Source organism: Labrus bergylta, chromosome 20 (assembly GCF_963930695.1).
Source record: "Labrus bergylta chromosome 20, fLabBer1.1, whole genome shotgun sequence".
Classification (NCBI taxonomy): domain Eukaryota; kingdom Metazoa; phylum Chordata; class Actinopteri; order Labriformes; family Labridae; genus Labrus; species Labrus bergylta.
The window spans coordinates 13352807-13376401 of NC_089214.1; the positions used below are offsets into that span (position 1 = coordinate 13352807).

Here is a 23595-nt window from a genome sequence, read left to right on the forward strand (position 1 = left end):
CAGACCAGGGAGTCATTTCCCTAGAATAATGTTTGACATATAAAGCTGCAGTTTCAGAAAGAACAATGAATTCAATTGATCTCTTTAATTTAAAAAAAGAAAAGAACCGAATTGCCCCCTGGGAAAGTATTTCTGATTCTGATGTCTATCTTGTTTTCATTCCCTACACAGCACTGAGAGTGCTGGTGTCGAGTTTACCAGTGAGCTATCTATTGATGCCTGCACAGGCCTGCTCTCTGTTCAATTCTCCTTGATCTCACCACAATGTCTCAATCAGATCCTTCTCTCTTCCTACTTTGAGATGACTCCTCTTTTGAGCTCCTTTCTTTTTGCAGAGTCCCTCCAGGATGCTTTGGATTGTTATGGTTCTTGACTCGATCCTCCAGACTTGAATTTTGCAACTTACTGTGGCAAGTCAACTTGGATTCTTTTAACTAATTGGGCTTTCAAGTAACTATTTATGACCACAAGGATGGACCTTGCAAATAACTACTTTGTCCAGCTTTCTAGACAGACAGATACATACATGCATAAATACGTACAAATTAAAAAAATATATATTAAGTGTTCACAGTATTGCCAACACCACCAGAGAGGGAATAAAATGGATTAAGAGCACCAAATCAACTCACCAGACCACTTTGACTTGTTCCATCACTTACAATACGGGCCATTAGCTTCTGCCCCCTGGTGGTAGTGTTGCAGACGTGGACTGACACCCTGGACTACTATTGTGGTCACAGCGACACTGACCCCTGGTGACGATAATTGGTAGTGCAAGTGACAATGACGTAGCCTGTAGTAAAGCTGTCACATCCTATGAAACGATACACATCAGCACAGTTTACAAAAACACATAGGAACCATAAGTGATTTTTTTTCTTACATTAAAAAAACAACAACTTTTATTAACATACTGGGCCTGTCTCAGATGGGGGCGGGGTTTAAACTCCAAGCTGCAGCACATAGAAATAGCTCCGACTCCTTGGTGACTACTTCGATGTGGTTCCTATCGAGACGGGAGAAGGCATAGAGCAGGAGGGAGGTCCTGACAGACATCGGATTATTGCGAGACTACAAATCACTGGTGAGTTCAAATAAACAGTGCAGTTAATGTTGAATTATTCAAGTGTTCAGCTTCGTTACGTCTGGTCGGTATATACACACTGCTCCTGCACTCAGTCTGACCGGGTAACGTTAGCGACAGCATGATACTTGCAGTATTTAGTTGAGCTCACTTTGATTGCCTTCTTATTGACCCGCTGTCACTGCTTCCTAAACAAGAATCAGTGTGTTCCTGCAGAAGCTGCGAGTTAATTGAGCCCTTATCGGACTTTATGGCAGAGGACTGATTCATTGACATTCCTGCAGGCCAGGGATTTCCCTGAAATCTGCATGTTTTTATGTGATATAATATTTCTTTAAATGAATTTCACTTGCAGAAAAAAACATGCAGAAAAATCTTGAAAATATCCCAAAACATAAAGAAAAACACGTGACAATGCGGATGTATAAGACAAGTTGAAGTTCCAATAAATGCCTTATTAATAAGAAACAGATGTTGCTGTTAAAGCAAAGATATAATGTTTATATACATGAGCACATGTAGGGAAAGGTACTTTGCACAAGATTTTTGGCATTAAAATGACAGTCAAACAGAAAAAAACTGGAGATTTGCAGCCCAGGAGGCAGAGAAGGAACATGTGAGTAAAAGGGACATGTGAGAAGGAGTGTCTTCTTTAAGCTAAAATGGGGTTGGTTGAACAAAAAGGAAGAGGGGGAGTGTGCAAAGTTGTTTCATTGTATAGATTGTGTAAATGAACAGCTGTTCTCTTATCAGTTTACCACTCCAAAGAGGAGATTATAAACTAATCTCTCTCACCATGTCTGACTCCAGTTGGTAAACGTTTCAGAGGCTGCATCTCTCTCTCTCTCTACACTATGGCTGAGACAAAGGGGGCATTTGATTTCGCAATCGACCGGGGTGGCACCTTCACCGATGTGTTTGCCCGACTGCCTGATGGTCGAGAGAGAGTCCTTAAACTGCTGTCCCGGGACCCCCAGAACTACAAAGATGCTCCCACTGAGGGGATACGCAGAGTCCTGGAGGAGGTAACATGCTGTCAAAGCATAAAAATGTGTTTGTACTGGACAGGTAGCAGATATAAATATATGTAACATTGAGAGTGTGGAGGAGCGTATGCCACAAAAGTAGCAAGCATGCTTAGGAAATCCTGTCAAGTTAAAAAGCAGAATTTGGCTTTCACATAGAATTATTACTGGTTTACAATCAGACAAATTGGAAAATGAATGTGAACTACTATAATCGACGTAGCTTTTGTGGTTCACTAGAGGCAAGAAACAACACTAAAGGGCAAAGCTAAGGTATTTTCAGATGATGAGGTTGGTTTTTGAGGTGTATGCATAGACAAAAAAGGGGGAAAAGACAGTTGTATGAGCAGTATATGTAATATGCACATTCATGTGTATTTATTGACAGGAAACAGGCCGGGTCTTTCCTCGTGACCAGCCTGTCGACACCTCTCTGATTGGCTGGATCAGAATGGGCACGACTGTGGCAACCAACGCACTGCTGGAGAGGGAGGGGGAAAGGACCGCGCTCTTGGTCACACAGGGCTTCAAGGACTTGTTGCACATTGGCACGCAGGCCAGACCAAAACTGTTTGACTTGGTTTGTAATACATGTTTTCTTAAACCATTGATTTCTACAGGTATATGTGTGAAATGAAAAGATAAAAAGAAGCACAGACAAACATATGTGACACTGTAACATGCTTTATTGATAATGATGTTACTGATTTCCATGAGTAACCGGGTCTGGGGTCTAGTATCCCTGCAACTAAGGGTTTAGTCATTATCTTATGTTGCAAAAACATTGGGGGCAGGTTTTGGAGTTTGTCCCCAGCAGATGTACCATTTAGAGCCTAAGTTATCACTTATTTACCATATGAAGCCAACACTTCATCACATGCTGTCACAACGGCAACAGCAGAAAAGGCTCCATAAATAAAACTGTAGACTCCTCTAGACTACCTGTTGCTCAACTAGATGTGTGCGCCCAACAAGCCCCTTTGAAACAAACAAAAAAAAGGCTTAACTTCACCGAGTTAAAAGTGAGTTAGGATTGAAATGGTTATTGCATTTGTGACAGACTTTCTTGGGGTGTAAGTACAAGAATCTATGCATACCATAGTTAGCCTATGTTAAGTAGCATGTCCTCGGGGCACTGCATGTAGTGACAGTTTTAGTCGTAAAGAGTCTGGGTCAAAGTGCAGCACTTACGTCTGAGACCATAGCAGCATTTTGCTTTGGAAAGGTCAGCTTCAGAGGAAAGAGAAAAACATCAATTGCTCTTAAGTTTGCACCTGATCTGAAAGCTGAGGATACATATCGTAACATTACCTAAGAAATAAATACATGTTTTATGATATTTTAGTTAATATGGTATTAGTATCTCTATCTTCCATCTACTGTTGTCCAGGTCATTCTCTTGCGAGTACTTGACATTAGCCTGTGTGTGTGTGTGTTGTGTGTGCATACAGGAGGTCGCCGTTCCTGAAGTGCTCTATGAAGAGGTGATAGAGGTGGATGAGCGAGTTGTGCTAATGCAAGGTGGCTGCCAGCTCCCGAAGAAAGGTCCAAAACGTATTGTCACAGGTGTGAAACTCAAATACCAAAGCCCCAAATGAGTAGCAGACTTGTGTTTTTTAATTATATCCATTAGTCATGCTAGCAGCGTGGCTAATGGCGCTATCACTCTTGATGAATGGTCGGTTGGTAAGTCGGCCACTTCGGTCCAAAATCAGAAATCTAAACGGCTGGATGGATGCAACTTGGTTCACACATTCATGTCCTCATTCAGGCTGAATTGAACATGTTTGTTGATCACTTAGCTTGTGATCTATCAGACACATTTCAGTTTGGTTTACGGCTAAATACTTGCTAAGCTAAATGTCATTTCCATAAACTCTTGCAGTTTGTGTTAAACTGTCATTTAAACTTGAAAGCACCACTGTCTTAGAGCAGCCTAACAGGGCCTCATAGGCTGATTGTAGACTCTTGCTGAGCCTTGTTAATGTATATTAGAGGCCACAGATAGTAATGTAGTTCTTTTGAATCAGTATTCTGACTTTTTGGGTGCTCAAAAAAGTACAACAAAAAAAAGTATTTTGCACAATACAGGCTTGTTGAGGTTTATCGTTTCTTACTTATGTGTAACTGCTTATCTGTTTGAAGTATTATAGAAAGAATATTTTGGTTTATCAAGTCATTAAGCCCAATCTCAATTTCATTTTGTACAGCAACAAACCATCATTTCAATACCTGTTGTATCTGCTCCACCTCCAAATATCCTCTTTTTCAGCGTCAACACATGCACAACCAAGACAATTCTCAGAATGTTTTGATTGTAAATAAAGAAATCTATATTCAATTGGCACACATAGTTAGCTGTTCTGTATGATACAGTTGCCTGAATGCTTCACACAAGAGTGTCTGTGTGCTCTGGTGTCCATCAGGCAGCACAGGAGATTCCCTGGAGGTGTGGAGGGAGCTGGATCTGGACAAAGTGGAGAAAGACCTGAGAGGAGTTCTGTCTCGCGGGATCACCAGCCTCGCTGTGCTTCTGCTGCACTCGTACACGTCAGTAGTACAGCTCGTCTTCTTTCTGTTAGGATTGGAGTTGTATTTGCTCATGATTGTAATCTGATCTCTTGTCCTCCCTTTCTTACGTCACCTTCCTTTTTAGAACCTGGAACTATTTGTAAATACTGACTTTTGCCTTATAGAACATTTTGTATTATTTCGTCTTATGTAATTTATGCTCTACGCCTCTTTGTGGGAGTAGATTTATGTACAACTGTGCGTGTCAGAGCTGTCCGGTGTCAAATAGCCTGTTCTTATTGTATATGCAGCCCATGTGGTTTACTGGGTGGAAGTTCATGGCTGCACTCCCATTTGTCCATTGAAAGCCAATCACAGTTTTAGTAACAATCTGCAGACTAGTTTCATATAAAGAAAGCAATCAAACCACTTAAATTCAAGGTTATAGTTTGCGTATTTACAGCTTTGTGTGATCAGGCAGACACAGTATACAGTAGAGCAGAGGTAAAGTTATGTAAAAGCTTTATGTTTGATTTGAATTCCAGCTCCGCCTCATTCCTCTCTCTCTCTCTCTCTCTGTCTTTTTCTCTCACTCAGATGGTCCGATCACGAGAAAGCTCTAGGCGCCCTAGCGCGTCGTCTGGGCTTCACCCAGGTGTCTCTGTCCAGCGAGGTCATGCCTATGGTGCGGGCAGTGCCTCGGGGATACACTGTCTGTGCGGATGCCTACCTCACACCCAAAATCCATCAGTATTTAAAAGGCTTTACCTCTGGGTTCAAGAGTGGCCTGAAGGTGTGTTGTATGTGTGTCTGACATCAATATAGGTATATATCAATATCACATCAATATATATATATATATATATATATACACACACACACACACACACACACACACACACACACACACACACACACACACACACACACACACACACACACACACACACACACACACACAGGTATATTTTGCAGACAACATGAGCTAATATTTAGTCAAGTATCTATTCCCTCCAGCTTGAAGATCCCAGAGTGTTTGGGTGCCAGTTTTAAGACCCTATTTATTTGAACATTAAAATGATCTCCTCCATGTCTTCCTCCCCTCTGTCCGCAGGATGTGGACGTTCTCTTCATGCAGTCCGATGGCGGTCTGACCCCAATGGAGCAGTTCTGCGGCTCTCGGGCCGTTCTTTCCGGCCCAGCGGGAGGTGTGGTGGGATACGCCATCACATCTTACAGCCAGAAGGAGAAAAAACCTGTGATTGGTTTTGACATGGGCGGTGAGTTGGAGGAATCATGAGGAATATATATATTTTTTTTTTTTAACAGTTACTGAGTGCAAACACTATGTGAGGAAGTTCCTGCTATTGTTTTGTGTTTTTTTTTAACTCAAAGTTGACTAAATATCTAAACTGAGTAACTGACTTATTACATACTGATCATTTACATGTTCCTGACTTTCTATTACAAGTGTTAAACGTGGTCTAATGTGAGCAACACATTTCTTTCAACACATTTTGTTAAAAAAAAAAGACATTTTCATCTTTACAGCCTTCAGATTTCAATGTCTTTTGTCCCTAACCTCCTCTGTCTTGTTTTTTTGTCCAGGAACATCCACTGATGTAAGTCGTTATGCAGGCCAGTATGAACACGTGTTTGAGGCTACCACAGCTGGAGTCACCCTGCAAGCACCTCAGCTGGACATCAACACTGTGGCTGCAGGTGGAGGATCACGACTCTTCTTCAGGTCAGTATCTAGTTTTAACCTACTATCTTTTGATACATCATTTTTTTTAATGACCTACTTTTACACTGGCGGGGAATCCAGTTTTATACATCAAAGCCTGTTAACAGACCCGGTGCTGTACAAATGCACATTTTAAAAGGAATAAAACAGCTTTTTTTGGTCCCAGAGGGAGCTGTATTAAGTCAGATATATTGACACCACTTGAGCCAGAGTCAGTCAGGCCGGATGGTTAAGAGTTTGCATGTGGAGTTAGTTAGGTCTGATCTTGCCAGACCTCTAAAGCAATTAGCTGCAAAGTTTTGACAAAGAAGAAGAATCTATGGAATACATAAATGTGATATTTTTCGGACTGCTGCATGAAATTTGGCCTTTCTTTTAAATGTCCATGATGTAAATTGAAAGCAACGGTAAGTAATTGCAATGTTTCTTAAGAAAGAAATGATAGTAGGATCAACACTAGTTTGTAATGAAACCACTCTGGAGTGTTCAGAACTAGTAGTTGCATCTGTATTTGAAGTAGTGTCAAATACAAGTGAATTAAACTAAGACATAAAAGACTTACTCAATGTTTCTTCTTTACAATTTATATAAAATAATTCAAACAAAGCCTGCCTCCTTGACCTAACCTCACATCTTGTATGGAAGACTGTTGAGTTTGTTTATTTTGGCTACTTGAAGTGTGTGTGAGTGATCATTAAAAAACATTTAAAAAGACCATTAAAAAGCAGTAAATATTTTCAACTGCAGTTTTAAACTGAAAACATAATTTATCCAGTCACTATATTTTTACCGCATTACTGAGTGGAGTGCTTGTTATGCTGTAACTTCTAATGAATAAAAGTAACACTTACAGGAGACCAGAGTGAAAACATACTATATGTGGTAGATATGCAGCTATTTGTATTATAATAACTTTCATCAGAAGTGGGAAAGCTTTTAAAGTTTTCTAAGACGTTTGCAATTTTCCAAATTAAAGAACTCAAGTCCATTGTAAATAACAACAAGCTGACCATGCACTGTCTTACTCATGATACACTGTCTTCTTGTCTTGTTTTCAAATTTACTATATTTTTCTGTTTCTATACCTTAACTCTCTTCCAGATCAGGAATGTTTGTGGTCGGACCAGAGTCTGCTGGTGCACATCCAGGACCATCCTGTTACAGAAAAGGTAACGCTCCATTGTTGGGATTTTTTGTCCACAATCCAGGAGAAAGTACGGAGGCCTTAGTGGGACATGTGCAGAAAAAATATTAATAATGTGTTTCTGGTTCGCACCAGATACCTTAAAAAAATATTGAATGCGCCCATTCTTGTGTGAATATATAACTCTCTTGTGAGCATGGGATAGTTTCTGGTGCTCATCAGAAACATGTTTTTTTTTGTATATTCTGCCCATGTCCGCTTGGGGTCTCCATAGAAAACTATATGTTTCTAGCTCGTTTTTTGATCGGAAATTGGCTTTGGTCCAAGTTTGGATCACATATCTATAGCTTTCCCCATGGTTATCAGTTAGAGCTGTGACGTGGGCGTTACCATGAAGAAACTCGACGTCATGTTGATATTTGCTTTAGGAGAGGTGGGTAGGGTTAGATCCATTTCATACAACAGGATCTCCACTGCCACATAATATATTTTTACGTTCAAGACTCAAAGACTAAGAAGTAAAGCACTTTACATAATGCCCTGACATTATTTGTTTGAGTCTGGAGAACTTAACATTTACAACCTGTTTGATTTTTCACAGGTGGTCCTCTGACTGTAACAGATGCTAATTTAGCCCTGGGTCGGCTGCTCCCCTCCTTCTTCCCAAAGATCTTTGGGCCAGGAGAGAACGAACCGCTGTCATTGGAAGAAACCATGAAGCATTTCCACCAACTGACCCAGGAGATCAACCTCTTCTTGTCTTCTAAACAATCTCAGGCACTCATTTTAATTGACGCAGATTTGAAAACATTCCTAATAACCATGTAAATCATTTTGAAGAGGAAGGTAAAATGTTCTTTTTCCACTTTGCAGGGTAACGCGAATGGTGCCAATCACTCGGACAACCAATCATCAGAGATGAGTGTTGAGGAGGTTGCTATGGGATTCATTCGGGTTGCCAATGAGGCCATGTGTCGGCCAATCAGAGCTCTGACACAGGTAGTAATCTTGGATTCCAAGGTCTCAGCTGGAGTTTGGTGAAAGAGTAACATTAAATTATTGGTTGGGGAACGTGTCAAATCTTAAAAGAAATAAAATGAACTCTCTCACTCCTCTCACACTCTCATAGGCTAAGGGCCATGACACATCTCAGCACGTGTTGGCATGTTTCGGTGGTGCAGGTGGTCAACATGCCTGTGCTATTGCCCGAGCCCTGGGAATGAAGACTGTCTTTATACATAAGTAATGGTTGTTCCCACAGTGTTCGTCAAAAGAGAGCCATGCTCATGTAAAATGTTTGGCTGTAATATTATTTGTGTGCGTCTTGCAGATACAGTGGCGTGTTGTCAGCCTATGGTCTGGCTCTGGCTGACGTGGTGGAGGAGGTGCAGGAGCCGTGCTCGCTGACGTACGAGCAGAACTCTTTCAAGGAACTGGACCAGAGGGTAGAGCGTCTCTCAAAACGTTGCCACGATACACTCTGTGCACGTGGATTCACCAGGTCAGCATCCACAACACACTACAAATTCTGGTGTTAACCTCATGCTTCTCCAGGTGTGGTGATCTACATATGTCACTGATACTGACTGAGAACAAGCACTTTGAACAAGTACCCAGACCATAATTTAGCATTCTGTCTCTTTGTGTTCTCCAGTGGTCAGATCACCACTGAGGTTTTCCTCCATCTGCGGTACAAGGGCACTGACTGCGCTCTCATGGTAACAGCTACCGGTTACCCCAGCAACGCCCAGTCCTGTCGAGCTGGAGACTTCTGCAGCGCCTTCACTAAGCGGTTAGCTCTTTCTTTATGCGATAACTCAGTGATTTGTTACTTTATCACTGTAATAAGCTGTTGTCTGCAAAATGTATTCACCCATGAGTTGACAAATCATCGCAACTTAATTATTGTGTTGCACTTCATAAGAACTACACCGTCAAGTTAATGTGTCATTTTTGAAGAGGAGAAAAGCTTAGTATACTTTTAAACTGACGTTTGTTTACACATGTCATGGGTTCCAATGTTTCTTCACTGTTTTTCACTCTCTCTCTTCTTGAAGTTATCAGAAGGAGTTTGGATTCACTATCCCGGACAGACCCATCATGGTTGATGACATCAGAGTGAGGGGTTGTGGGAAATCTGGTATCAAATCGGTGTATAAAACGACGACAGGACATGGACAGGCCAAACCAGTCACGGTACCTGGTCTCTCTTTTAACGCAACACTGCTGAGCGTATGATACACTTGTTAAAAAAAAAAAAAAAAACACACATTCCTATAATTTAAGAAATAATTTGACCATTTGGTCCATGCCTTCTTCATTTTTGAATCAACGTTTAACACCTCTCCTTTCACAAACCTTGTGCTATAATAGCCCACAATGAAAACATTTATACATTCATCTGTTTTCAAAGTGATGAAAAGCTCACTTTGTTGTTCTTTAAACGTACATCTTTCTGTTCTCGCTGTCCTGCTCTGCAGAAGACCAAGTGTTACTTTGAGGAAGGTTACCTGGACACATGTGTGTATCTGTGGGAGGAGCTGCTCTGTGGTCCCAGCATCCAGGGACCGGCCATCATCATTGACAAAAACAGGCAGGCATTCTCAGCTTACGAGAACTCACTTTCTTGTAAATGTTTAAGGAGGGTTTTTTTTTTTTTCTGAGTGATGTCCTCAGCGAAGTAAAGAATCGTTACTAAGGCTTCTTATGGGACATTTTAATGGAACAATACGTCTTTAATGGATTACTTCATGTCAGGTCAGGAGAAACGTTTGCACAGTTAATCTTTTATAAGTTATTTGAATGTATCTTCTTAATAGTATTGGATCAAAACATTGTGTGTGCAAAATTTGGAAGGCTACAAATGTAATTTAAATGTGCTGGATGGATGCATAGTTCATCAGTATACATGTAAACATGAATGTCGGAACACATTCTGTATATGTTTACCTTTATTTAAGGAGTCGGGATTGGATTAGAGCCAAAAAATACTTGATCAGGGCATCCCTACTGTCTTATAATAGTATCTACATTGAGTTGTTTTCTAAGAGGATATCATAATCTGTGTTATATGACGGCTGTTATCTTTAAGCACAGTTTAAAAGGCCTCGCTACTTTCATGGATTTGCAGAAATATTCTCAATATTTTCTTTTTCTTTCTCAACCTGGTTGATTTTTTTTTTTTTTTAAAGGGAGCTTGGTCATACTTTATTTCTTAAGATGTGTCAGCTAGCACTGTTGCATGTATTTATGTTTTTCTGCTAATTTCTCGATCAGTACCATCCTCGTGGAGCCGTGCTGTGAGGCCCGTCTGACAGAAGGGGGCGACGTTTGTATGACTGTGGGCTCTGACCCTCACTGTGTCCTCGGCACTGAGCTCAACACCGTGCAGCTCTCCATCTTCTCCCACCGCTTCATGAGCATAGCAGGTACTCTGTCGGAGGAGAGAGGATGGAAATGAGAGAGAGAGCGGAAAAAACGTCAAGTGAATGTGGAATATTATATACTGATTTCCTGCTAGCTTGCTCGGTTGTGATCTTCCTCTCCTCCTCCTCCTCCTCCATAGAACAAATGGGCCGAGTTCTCCAGAGAACCTCCATCTCCACCAACATAAAGGAGCGACTCGACTTCTCCTGTGCTGTGTTCGGACCAGACGGAGGTTTAGTGTCCAATGCTCCACACATCCCTGTACACCTGGGCGCCATGCAAGAGACCGTCCAGTACCAGGTGAGGGATGTTCACCTGTATGTGTTTGAGTTGAGAAATATATCTGAAACAGTTAATAATGAACAAAAATGATCTGTTTGTGCTTCTGTGTGCAGATCAAGTCTTTGGGGAACAAGCTGAAAGAAGGCGATGTTATCCTGAGTAACCACCCTTGTGCCGGGGGCAGCCACCTCCCAGACCTCACAGTTATCACACCGGTCTGTCTCTCCAGATTTGTAGCTGCATCCTTGCTCTCTTCAATTTCCATCTTCTCTTTTCACTACATACTTCTTTTAATCACTACAGCACTTTCCTTCTTTCCCCACGCTTTTCCCCACAGGTGTTTAGGAAGGGGGTGAGTTGTCCGGTGTTCTTTGTAGCCAGCAGGGGGCACCATGCAGACATTGGAGGCATAACTCCAGGCTCCATGCCCCCCCATTCCACCTCCCTGCAGCAGGAGGGCGCCGTCTTCACTTCCTTTAAACTCGTCACTGGTGGCGTCTTCCAGGAAGAAGGTAAAAAAAAAAAAAAAAAAGACGGTGAACCAAACAAGAATGTGAGGAACTGATGAATGGAGGGGGCAGAGATAACACAGAGCCACTTCTTGTCAATAAGTCAACATAAAGAATGCTTGCTTTGCACCAACAAGATTGTAGGCCAAACACTCCACAGACTCTATAAACCAGCCTTCTATAAAAACATGTTAAAGCTGGTCTCTGAGCCTAATCATGCTCATGAACAGTGAATTTGAACTATTACCATCAAACCTGAGAAACAGGTTCCCACTTTTTAAAAAGCTCAGACTGAAACACTCTTTTGTACATCGGTTAATCCTAAAATGTAATATGAAGCTAAATCCCAGCTCAAAGCACGTTGAAGGCCTCAGAATATTTATTTTTTGTTTAAATGTTTTGTCAAACATTTAAACAGACTTCGACTGCAGTAAAGTTCAATCATCAATTATTCAATCATCAGCGTCCATGCTTACAGTGCAACTGCTGTGCTACAATAATCCAGTTTAATTTAGAAAAATGTATTATCTGATGTATTATCCATCTATATCTAGGCTTAAATCTCTGTTAGTTTACTTTTTAAGTTTATTGAAGTGAATGCACACCAGTTCCTGTTTGAAATTAAATGGGAAAAAAAGATGAATGTGTTGAGAAATAGCTCACAGCAATCTCGGGTAAATGTTGTTATACAGTATGTAGTTCAAATGTTGGCATCTATAAGGAGCAAACAAATCATTATGTTGTTACAAACATTAATTAATAATATAATTTTCTTTCTTAATTGCTTAATTAATGTTTTCTGTTTTCCCCACATTGGATTCCTTTCTTTCCTGTTCCCTCTGTCTCCATATCAGCGGTAACTGAAGCTTTGATGGCTCCGGCCCAGTACCCAGACTGCTCTGGGACTCGTAATCTCCATGACAACCTGTCAGACCTGCGGGCTCAGGTGGCAGCCAATCAGAGAGGCAGCCATCTGGTTGGGGAGTTGATTGACAGCTACGGGTTAGCTGTTGTTCAGGCTTATATGGGATACATTCAGGTACCTGTTGTAAAAATAAAAACGACATGACAAGATTATAGATTTTTGTCATTCTGAAAAGTAGTGGTTCTCAATATGCTTTGAATGACTAGAGCACTTTGTGTTTCTGTTTCAGAGTAATGCAGAGCTGGCAGTGAGGGACATGCTGAGAGACTTTGCACGTCGTCGAGGGCAACAGACTGGCTCCTTGGAGGTGGAGTCTGAGGATTTCATGGATGATGGGACCCCAATAAGACTGCGGGTTCAGATTAATGAGGAGAAGGTGAGTGGGGGGGGGGGGACTTATAAACATGACAAACTTGCATAGATAAGAAGAAGTCGGTTAAGTTCTTAAAATAAATGCACCATTAAAACTTCAAGTCCTCCATCACCACAGGGCAGTGCAGTGTTTGACTTCACAGGGACGGGCACAGAGGTGTGGGGGAACTGCAACGCTCCACGTGCCATCACCCTCTCTGCCCTCATCTACTGCCTGCGCTGCATGGTCGGACAGGACATCCCGCTCAACCAGGTTAGTTGGTTTATTTTAGGACTCCTTGGTAGGAGTTTAAGGTTAGATAACCTTTTTTTTCTTTTGTTGTTGTTGTTGTGTCTATTCACAGCTGCTTTCTGTTTATCCAGGGCTGTCTTGCACCAATCAAAGTCATCGTCCCCCCCGGCTCGATCCTCCAGCCCTCTAAGAATGCAGCTGTGGTTGGAGGAAATGTGCTCACATCCCAGAGGGTGGTTGACGTCATCTTTAGGGCGTTTGAGGTGTGCGCTGCTTCGCAGGTGAGAAAAATATTGATTTGAACATTAAGTCAAATTTTAACTCCAAGGTAATTTACAATTCACTTAGCAGACGCTTTTACCAAATTTAACAACATAATGTAAAGGGGAAAATTAACTGGTGAAATGATGATCAAGAAAACTTGATAACCATGTGCGTTTTTGTTAATTGTTATTTATTTTTTATTTAGGGCTGCATGAACAACATTTCATTTGGCAGTGAGAGCGTAGGTTATTATGAGACGGTTGCTGGGGGAGCAGGGGCGGGGCCAAGCTGGACTGGGCGGAGTGGAGTTCACAGTCACATGACCAACACCCGAATCACTGACCCGGAGATTTTGGAGAAGAGGTCCGACATCAGTTTAAGTTTTCTTAGTTTAGTTTTAGTTCTGTTTGGGTTTTTTTTGGTGCGATTACAATATATTCATGTGTATGTCGCTTCTGTCCCTCCTGTGTTCAGATATCCGGTCATTTTAGAGCAGTTTTCTCTGCGGCCCGGCTCAGGAGGAGCTGGAAATTACTGCGGTGGAGATGGAGTGATACGGAAACTTATGTTCAGGAGCAAAGTGGTGTTATCTGTTCTGACAGAAAGGCGCTCCACCCGTCCCTACGGCCTGCAGGGTAAACTCCGACCTCTGAAGTCCTCAGCTGTTTTTGATGCCACACCAAACAAGGCTAGGCTATTCATTTATCCCCATTATCATAATATTCTGCTCTGTATCTAGTGGCCTCTGTCTTTCTTATATCAAGGGGGTGAGGACGGAGCAGCAGGGATGAATCTGCTTCACAGAGCAGACGGTCGAGTCCTTAACCTGGGAGCCAAAACCAGCATCAGCCTTCAGCCTGGGGTAAGACTGCACCATGTGTTTCTTTTCACCACATAAAGAAATAGCAAACATCTGTTATGCTGCATCAAATAAAAAGTTTTTTGCTGACAGAATTGTATTCCAGATAAATATTTAATTTACATTAAAAATTAATCTATCATCACATATATAACTTTAAGCAAACATTCAAATGATTTCTGAATTCACAAATGAAATCTTATGTTGATGGATAATTTCTGCAGAACACACACACTGGTTAATCTTTCATTTTTAATCATTTCCATGAGGTGAAGTAATGAAGTGGGTTTTTTTTTTTAGCGTAACTGTCTTTCTTTGTCTCCCCCTACAGGACATGTTCTGCCTCTACACTCCTGGAGGAGGGGGGTATGGAAGAGAGGAGGACACAAACAAGAGAGCCCAGACAAAGCGCAGGCGCTTGAATGAGACATTCCCTGAGAGAGGCAGCGTCTTCGAATACAGGATGGCCCAAGAAGGAGTGTGAAGGGAAAGAGACAGAGAGAGAGAGAGAGAGAGAGAGGACAGAGAAGTGAGAGGAGGAGAAGAAAAAAAGGTGGGGCGATTACAGGATCTCAAGCGGAGAAAGGGATCCATAAGAGAGAGTGAGAAAGAGGTACTTTGACAAAGATGGAAACAATAGGTGCTAATTAGGGTTTCATCACTTTACTGTGAGATATAAATAAAGCACACATCATAAAGGAAACACTTATGATAAAGTAAGACTTTTTTTGAATACTTGTAGATGATCAATAAGACTTCCGTTAGGGACAATTAATAAGTTAAAGTTACACTCCACTTTTTAACAGGAATGTTACTCTTTATTCAACGAGACGAAACTACCGGTAACTAACCCTGAGCCAGTCAGATTTTTGACACCAAATTGGGTCTATATTTTTTATTTTATGTAGACCCAAACTTTTCTGTGTAAGGGGAAAGATACTTTTAAATTTTGTGTGCAGAAATATTTTTCAGTTTTGTATTTGTTTGTTTTAGACAAAAAAACAGTAAGAATGAGATGCAGTTCTGTTTTAAACTGGAATAACCACATTAACCAAACAGATATTGTTTATATTTTTCTGTAGTTGTTTTAATAGGACATACAAATAAACTCCATTTCTACTAATGCCGTTATTCTTTTTCGTCCTTTCTTTACATCACTTTTTTTTAATCTTTTTTTTTAGGGATGAGAGAAATATTTTATGAAACAATTTGTCAATTCTGTAAAATAGTTTCAACGTTTTTATGGAGTCATTGTTAAGTGAAGGTTATCTAATCTCAAATAAACGTTTAAAAAGAAGTATAAAGGAACAACACATAAACTGCACATGGGTTACTGATCAGGGACATCGGCAGTTAACAAACACAACCCACTGGGGCCCAGTGTGAACCCGAGTCATACATGTAAATTCATGAGGGTGAGTGTTCAGAAACAACCCAGAATGGTTGTGTTTGGGGGAAGGGGACATGTCCCTGTTTAAGTGGTGTCCCCCTCCTCCCACCTTTGGGTGAGGGATGATCAGGGAGAAAAGGAGGAAGGATGATGAGGGAGTGCAGGCATGCGTAGGCTGTTGATAAAGAGATAGGGGACACAGCAGTGGAAGCAGCAGGAGGCTGACGGCTGCTGGACTGTTGATGTAAATTAGTTGGTTCTGTGTGTGTGTGGTTGTGTGTGTGTGTGTGTGTGTGGGTGTTGTGGGCTGGAAACTCCACTACTAAGGCCATGGACTGTGGATCAAAGTTAGTTTACCTGGTTTATTGATCACAATTCCTGCAGTAAAACAATCTATCTTACCACTGATGCTACAAAAAGAAAGCTCTCCATTGGCTTATAGTTAGCTCCTTGTTTGGGAATATGTGCTCCACTAAATCAGGACACAACCCTGAATAGTAAAATACCCAACTTAAGACATAGTGTCTGGAAATACTTAAAATGTTTTGATTTATACACAACAGAGTGCTAACTTTATGTTTTTATCAGACCTAAAAATAGCAAAATTCTGGTTTAAACTGTGGAGCAGAAGAATAGGCTACTTTTTGTTTATGTAAGTACAACACAGTGTTCAGGGTCCCACTACTATTTTTATTACAAGCTTACAAGTTCATTGTTTTTTTTAGCTAGAAGCTAAATAAGCGGAACTTGCCATGCAAATACAATTCATGGCTAAAATGGTAAATATCTGCATGTGAGCCATGTCACATTAAGTATGTTAGCATGCTTGTGTAGCATTTGGTTAAAAGTGATGCTCTGTATACATCTAGCATTGCTGCTAACGTAAATGCTGATTCATTTTCAGTTTTATGAGAGGCTAAGCTAGCAAGTACTTTTCTGTAATATTTACTTGATACTGGAATGGAAAAACATGCAGTTATACTTGTAAGTAACTGGAAGTATTTTCATAATGTTACCTCTTAATCCTACTGGCCTAAAAAAAAATATATTTCCTAAACATGGTATATTACATTTGATCAGATATACCTTGGTATTTGAATTGTCCAGACATATTAAGCCCATTGTTAAGACATTCTGTGTAGAACATCCAGTGAAACCAGTCAAGACAAAACAGCCATCTGAAACAACACGCTTCAGTTAAAGAAAAAGAAGCTTTAAAGTAATTCAAAGACTAAAAATAAAGTAAAGGCTGTGTTTTCTGTTGTCTTATTTTCACGTAACACACTGAGCAGCAGTTAAAATTAAGATTTTATTACATACCCTGTTCAATTTAGAACTTATGAAACGTTAAGCTGTTTTCACTTTAACTCAGGACTGTACAAACATTTTAGAAGACCACAGGAAAATGGCCAAAAACTACAACATTCACTTGTCAAGGTAGGTAGACACTTATAAACAATATCCTTTGGATGATCATCACAATAACATGAATAGTGCAAAAAAAAAAAAAACAGCAGAGCAGACTCCACAGGAAACATGTCACAGTCCATTAAAAACATGAGGTAGATACTGGTGGTTGCACAGTGGTTGATTGTCTCCAGTGGTCTGACAACTTGCAGCATTTTAACAGATTGCATATAAATCTAAAAATATATTTTTTTATTTAACATAGGTTTTGAAACACTGGAATCTGTAAACACAAGATAAAAAAACATTGAAAATGCCAGTTATAGCCTATTTGCAGTATTGCTGTTTTCAGGTTAATTATGATATTATTCATGTGTAACAATGCAGACAGTCCAATTATGTCAAGACTAAAACCTTATATTAAACAACTTGTCCTATGTGTTAGTGTTCTGAACAAACAAAAAATGACACTCTTGCTGTAAGTCATTAAATCTGAACGCAGAAACACCGTGACATAAGAACATTTTAGACTTTTACTAAGATTTTTTCAACTACAACAAATCCAACGTTGTGTTGAAAATGTTGGCAGGATACAGGGCTTTGAAAAAGATACTGCAAAATTCTGTTGATAGCATATAAAGTCAACCTTACAGCTTTAAGTTGTTCAAATGACTAAACTTCAGTCAATTATGTAGAAAACATGTATTTGTATCAATAAAAAAAAACAGTGCAAATATTATTGGCAGTATACACACATAAATTGTGTCGTTGTAAGATTGAGGTAGATATTTGTTCGTTGTATAGCTGATTTAGGTAGATTTATCCTATGAAACCACTCCATATATACTGATAAGAAAGACAACATCCCCAACTTCATCTTATGTGAATCAGCACCCTTTTGCATGTCTCCTGTAAATGTTTCCTGGGCTGGACTCTTGTTTTGGACAAATTTGCTGCCGGAATGTTTGTTCTTGTGGATCTTGATACACTCCCCATCCTTCATGATAGTTGCTTAGCATCTGTGCATTTTTACTTACAGTTGGGCTGAGTAGAAGTGAAGAAGTCTGTTTTTAAGAGTCAGTACTGAGAATACCTGTTTAGGGGATGTCCATTCTGCAAGCTGTATTGACTGGGTGGTTGATGATGTGAGACAGAGTTCTGATTGCTTGGTACCAACACATCAAACACACTTTTATTCGGAGGAACAGATTGCAACATGTTGTCCAGGTCCATGATGAGGGGCGGGGCTTGGACAGAAACATGTCCGTTAGGGAGGATAGGCCAATAAGCATGACTTATAAAGTGACCAGGTGCAACAGGAGAGCTACCGTAGCCATAAAGAGGAAGTCCACCATGTAGGGGCATCAGAGGGCCTCCATTGAATCGCATGCTTGGTGGAGCAACAGCGTTAGGAGGAGCATATTTGGCATAGGAGGTGGGAAGCTCCCATGGAGGTGCAACAGTCTCCCGTCTGGCTGATTTGTGAAGAGGAGGTCTGTAGTCCTCATAACCGTCTGACCCAGCCTCACCATCCTGAGGAACGCGCTTACCAGACAGAGACATGCCTTTCCATTCTTCATCGGAAGAGGAGGAGGAAGTGGACGCTGGGCTGGCAGAGCTTGCCGAGGCGCTACGAGCAGAGGAGGCATAGCGAGGACGGGGAGGAGGTGAGGAACGGGTCCGCTCAAGCTTGCCCCAGCAATCCCTAGAAGACACATCCACGTCTCCAGAGGCACTCAGAGGCCGCAGGCTGTGCAGTAGAGAGTCGATGGCAAAGGAGGAGTCCAGTTTAGGTCGGAACGAATCCTCCTGCGGTGGAGAGGGGTTTCTGGAGCGCATCGCAGGTAGGGTGGGGTCTGGGGCAGTGGGGGGTTCAGATTCTGGCTTGTGCCCCTGCAGGATGTAGGGGGCCAGGTCCTGGGCGAAGATGGTCTCATCCTGGCGGGACACTGCCGTGTTTTGCCTCTTAAGGAGCTCCAGAGGAACACGGCTCAGCTCCACCGCCCAGAAGTTGCCCTTGCCTTGAGGCTTCCCTGGGTCCTTCAGTACCTACAGGGTGAGGGAGGGTAGACAGTGAGGGGAGCACGTGGTATGAAAACCTAGTCAAGCAGGACAAACTATTTTCACTCTTTACCATCACAACAGCAGTGGATAAAAGATGTAATCTCAAAAACCTGTTTGTAGGTTTAGGGCCAATCAAAAAGTGGGTTTCTAAGTTGTTAAACATGGTCACAAACCCCAACTCAGGATAGTGCAATGCATTTTTTGTGTAATCTTTAATCAAAGCCACTGGTTAGGCTTCCTATTGAATTGTATAACAATTTTAACACACATACCTTCACAAAGCAGTCGTAAGAGGAGAGGTTGTGTCGCACAGAATCTCGCCAGCCCTTATAGTTCCCTTTGAAGAATGGGAAGAGGGTGCTGATCTCCTTCAGGATCTAGAAATAAAACCATGTCAGTGTTTCTCTGAAAAAGACTCCAGTATTCATTGTTTTTTAGCATAGGTATGCTTAACTGCACAATTATGCTGAATAAATACACACAGCTGAGCTGACTGAGAACAGAAATGCCGATGAGGGTGCCAGCTTTACTTTTCTCTTCAGTAAAGTAACATTAGACTGAAATTAAATAGACAGGGCGCTCTTAACTTCTTTCACAGGAATAAACAAAATGAATTAAAAGTAAAATGATCAGTGCACTTAAAGCTGTAGTCTATCAAAACAAACGTGATTTCACCATGCACTGTTTATCTTATCACTTTTCTGGTACATATCAGTGTCTGGTTTCACTGCAGTCTAGCCTTATCAAAGCGAAGCAGGAATGGAAGTCACTGAGGTGTCACCAAGAGGCTGCTGTTATGTGTCATTTTGTGGACTGTAAATGATCATTCAGTGAGTTAAAGAAGCACAGGTCAAAAGTTAAAGAACAAGAACTCCTCTCATTTTCAAAGAAGATTCCAATAAAATGGTGCGTAAATTAAGAGAAGCTCGAGAGGACCACCGTGCGTAAAACCGGCCATGCATCACCTCTACGCAGATTAACAACGCAATGCACAAGGCAATCAAAACACAGCGGAATGCAGACTCTCACTCTTACCTCAGATAACGTGAGTTTCTTCTCTGGGGACCTTTGGATGACCATTGCAATCATAGCGAGGTACGAGTAGGGAGGCTTCGGATACCGCTGATAGTTCTTTTTCTTCCCACCGCTGGTGCCACTCTTGTCCCCTTCACTGTTCCACGAGTCCCGGTTAATAGATTCCTGCCTGAAGTTGGCATCTTCAGGATTCGGGACTGTTGGTGGTGAGACTTTATCCATAAATGCCGTGTCACTGGTGAAGTGTTCGGGGCGCGTTCCGGACTTCTCCAAGCGCGGCAGTTGTTGTGGAACCATATGACCCGGGTACTGGTGAGGCCAATGCTGGGCTGCGTTGCTCCGCGCTACAACGCCTGGAGGAAAACTCTGCTGAACATTTCTGTGGAAGTCAAGTTGATGGCCCTGATGCTCTCCGATGTGGGGCAGAGAAGGTTGTGCCAAGAGGCTAGGCTCCGGCCAGTGTTTTGTCATGCTGATCAGCCACAGGGGGGAGAAGATCGGTCCGCACGTTCGGGCAGGACAGCGGAGAGGGGGAGGGAGGTCAAAGAGTCGGTCCTTAACTTCTGGCAGACTGCTGGCTCCAGGCTGACTCTATTTGAAGAGCAAACAATTAACAGTTTCATGTAAATCCCGCTGCGTAATCGAGGGGAGAATGACGCGTTATCTGAGAGCAGAATGACTGATCGCCCCCGAGGGGAGGGGGGGGGGGTTGGGAGGTAAGGGTCTGTGTACGAGGAGGGGCGAGAGAAAGACAGTAAACCTGTAAATAACACTTGTGATAATATCAACATGCCACTTACAACAAAGAGATTCTCAGTTTTCTATGGAATCACTGATCAGAAGATCACTTAGGCCTTAAGTTTTAAGTGCGTTAAAATGGAGAATGCACTTCTGTCACCCAAAAAGTTAAAAAAATAAAAATAAACTTAATGTGAAAACCAACAGCAGGATACTTGTTTTACTATACACTTACCCAAAACCTGTGTCAGTGCTGTAGAAATACAATCACGGGCACTTGAATTTAGAGAGTGACACTTGGGCTCGGAGGCGAAAAGTAAAACTGGGGGGGGGGGGGGGGGGGGAGAGAGAGAGAGAGAGAATGGGGTGTGGTACAAGAAAGAGAAGTAATTTCGATTGAACTTACATGCAATCAACATTTTTTGTGAGTAATATACAAAAGGAAAAGCTAATAGGCCATACAAACGCTGAAACATTAAAAAAGGCTGCAGATCTTCTGACTTGTCGACCAGTCATTTTAATACGTCAGTCAAATCCATCTCCTAATTAGCCTGTGGAATTGTTTATAATAGTGACTGGATAAACCAGATTTATGTTTGGTATACACTTTCAACCCAAAGTATTCGATGTTTCGTTTCAAAGGCTAACATATCATTTGAAGTTGGCCTATATGTGCAGGATGAATTATTGTGCGGTATCGTGGTGCTCTCAGAGCGCGCAACATTCGTGGAGAGTTTTGCGCACATTTGGGTCTCACTGTGACCATGCAGGATGTCATTCGGTATTGAAGGACTAAGTTTCGGGAATGCAAAGTCTTTTGTTCACCTTAACGTAGTGCTAATGTGCAGACGCTTTCTTCCCAGCAAGACAGTGAAAACAAGTTGGATTAGAAGGAGCCCCATTGGCACGCTGGAGACTCTTCCTTCCCAACGAAGCTGCTTAGCATGTGTGGAAATACGGGGGCTATTCAACACCATTTGTGGGTTTTCTGGCGCTTACAAGCTGCTAAGTGTCGCTGTAGGGTCGGACATTCACACCTTGAACGGGAGCTATCATGTTTCCCCGAAATGTTGGAAACAGGCTCAAACAAAAACTGCCTTACACCAAGAATCAACAAACTCCAGTACCTTTTGTTAAAGCGAAACACAGCAAATTCTGACTCTGTGCTCTCAGGTGTCACTATTTTAATGGTGGATATATTACAGCGGATAAGATAATACGTCAATCTTTTGGAAGATTTGAAAACAACTCGATTTTCACATTGTAATCGTCTCTCATTTAAATCACACCTGGGCTGCCTTATTTACAATTAAGTACCAATTATCCTACACGTTGGCATATAGTGTGTGGAAATGAATGCAAACTGTTCTCTTACAGCTCAAAGCTTACTGAGCTGAACTATGGACAAGAATTTGATCTAAATTGCGCTGTATAGTTCAATCATAAATCATAGCCTACTTCTGTGTGAAACACTTACCACACTTACATGCAGATTTTTGTCTTTTTTGGCAGTGAATACACATTGGCCTGCTTCAACTCTTTGCGAGCTCAGAACAGCAAACCATCCTCACCTGTTGCAGTTTGCTCATATAATTTTCTTCACGGTTGCTATACACTTTTGCACAGTCCAAAAACTGTTTGTCTCCCTCTAGTGGTTTCATGCAAAGCTACGTGAGAAGCTTGACTATATTCTCAAAATGATTAGACAAATCTTCTTCTGGAGTATTTTGTCTTTAAAAAAAAAGTTTGATGCCTGACACTTGAGAGCTGGAAGATGAAACATGATCAGGCAAAGCACAAAACCATGGCACTGTTGATGACCAGACTCATTTACATGCATGCACGCAGAAAAGTGCTCAGTACGAAACAGACTGATTTAAATACAAACTGTGAATCTATCTCTTCCTGTCTACTGGAGTGCCAGTTAATAGGTTTTTGCCTGGATTAGGGATCCCCGCATGAGAAGCATGGGGAACCATATGAATAGGATAGCATCCAGGATAAGGCTGTTCACATAGGCTGATTGTGTCTGGACAAATCCCTCCTAAGCTGCTTCCAGATGCATCCTCTGACTGAGATGGAGAGGAATGAAGTTTAACCTCTCTGAAGATAGAGACAGCAAAAGTGAGAAACAGTTTTCACTGTGCTGTGACAACTTTAGAGTTACTGTAGGAGATGTAGCTTCTATTTTTTGTGTGTCACTGATAAGCCTACATTTTATACATTTGCTCCTTAAAAAAAATAGAGTAGAGAGAGTGTGGAATGACATACAGGTAAGTAGCCAGAGATTGGAACCAGCACCGCCAGCTTGAGGGACTATATCCTCCATTTATGAGGTGCAAACTAAACGCTGGGACATTAAAGCTCCACAAAAGTTAACATTAGAACTATTTCTTCAGGATAAAGAAACTCCGATGAAAACTGGTACCTGTTAATTCTGTTGACCAGTCATAACTGCATTTTTGAAAACCATTTCCCAATTCAATATCTTGAAATATTACTGGACCCATGTTTAATAACACAACTTGAATCAACACATAGATGTAAACAACTTCTTCTGGCCCATCTACAGAACCAT

The 23595-nt window shown here is 41.5% G+C and overlaps 2 protein-coding genes across 3 annotated transcripts; one reads left to right on the plus strand and one right to left on the minus strand.

Annotated features, from left to right (window-relative positions):
• Positions 1 to 949: 949 nt before the first annotated feature.
• Positions 950 to 15506, plus strand: oplah (5-oxoprolinase, ATP-hydrolysing). Of its 2 annotated transcripts, none has more exons than XM_020653032.3 (28): positions 950 to 1087; positions 1898 to 2112; positions 2501 to 2692; positions 3564 to 3678; positions 4539 to 4662; positions 5221 to 5416; positions 5738 to 5903; positions 6232 to 6370; positions 7472 to 7539; positions 8116 to 8291; positions 8388 to 8513; positions 8644 to 8756; positions 8845 to 9015; positions 9169 to 9306; positions 9572 to 9710; positions 9995 to 10107; positions 10791 to 10942; positions 11080 to 11240; positions 11336 to 11437; positions 11560 to 11734; positions 12586 to 12770; positions 12886 to 13032; positions 13147 to 13281; positions 13392 to 13541; positions 13730 to 13887; positions 13999 to 14159; positions 14289 to 14386; positions 14715 to 15506. In XM_020653032.3, exons 2-28 carry the CDS (start codon positions 1942 to 1944, stop codon positions 14865 to 14867), a joined length of 3924 nt encoding a protein of 1307 aa, XP_020508688.2. In that variant the 5' UTR covers positions 950 to 1087; positions 1898 to 1941; the 3' UTR covers positions 14868 to 15506. The 2 variants fall into 2 exon arrangements, with proteins under 2 accessions (XP_020508688.2, XP_020508689.2); XM_020653033.3 differs by having other exon boundaries at positions 967 to 1087; positions 1914 to 2112.
• A 1562-nt stretch (positions 15507 to 17068) lies between these two features.
• On the minus strand, positions 17069 to 22602 carry foxh1 (forkhead box H1). The gene is made up of 4 exons (XM_020653031.3): positions 22495 to 22602; positions 20280 to 20870; positions 19517 to 19621; positions 17069 to 19229 (listed from the first exon to the last, which is right to left on the minus strand). The coding sequence occupies exons 2-4, from the start codon at positions 20748 to 20750 to the stop codon at positions 18258 to 18260; spliced, it is 1548 nt and encodes a 515-aa protein (XP_020508687.2). The 5' UTR covers positions 20751 to 20870; positions 22495 to 22602; the 3' UTR covers positions 17069 to 18257.
• Positions 22603 to 23595: the final 993 nt, after the last annotated feature.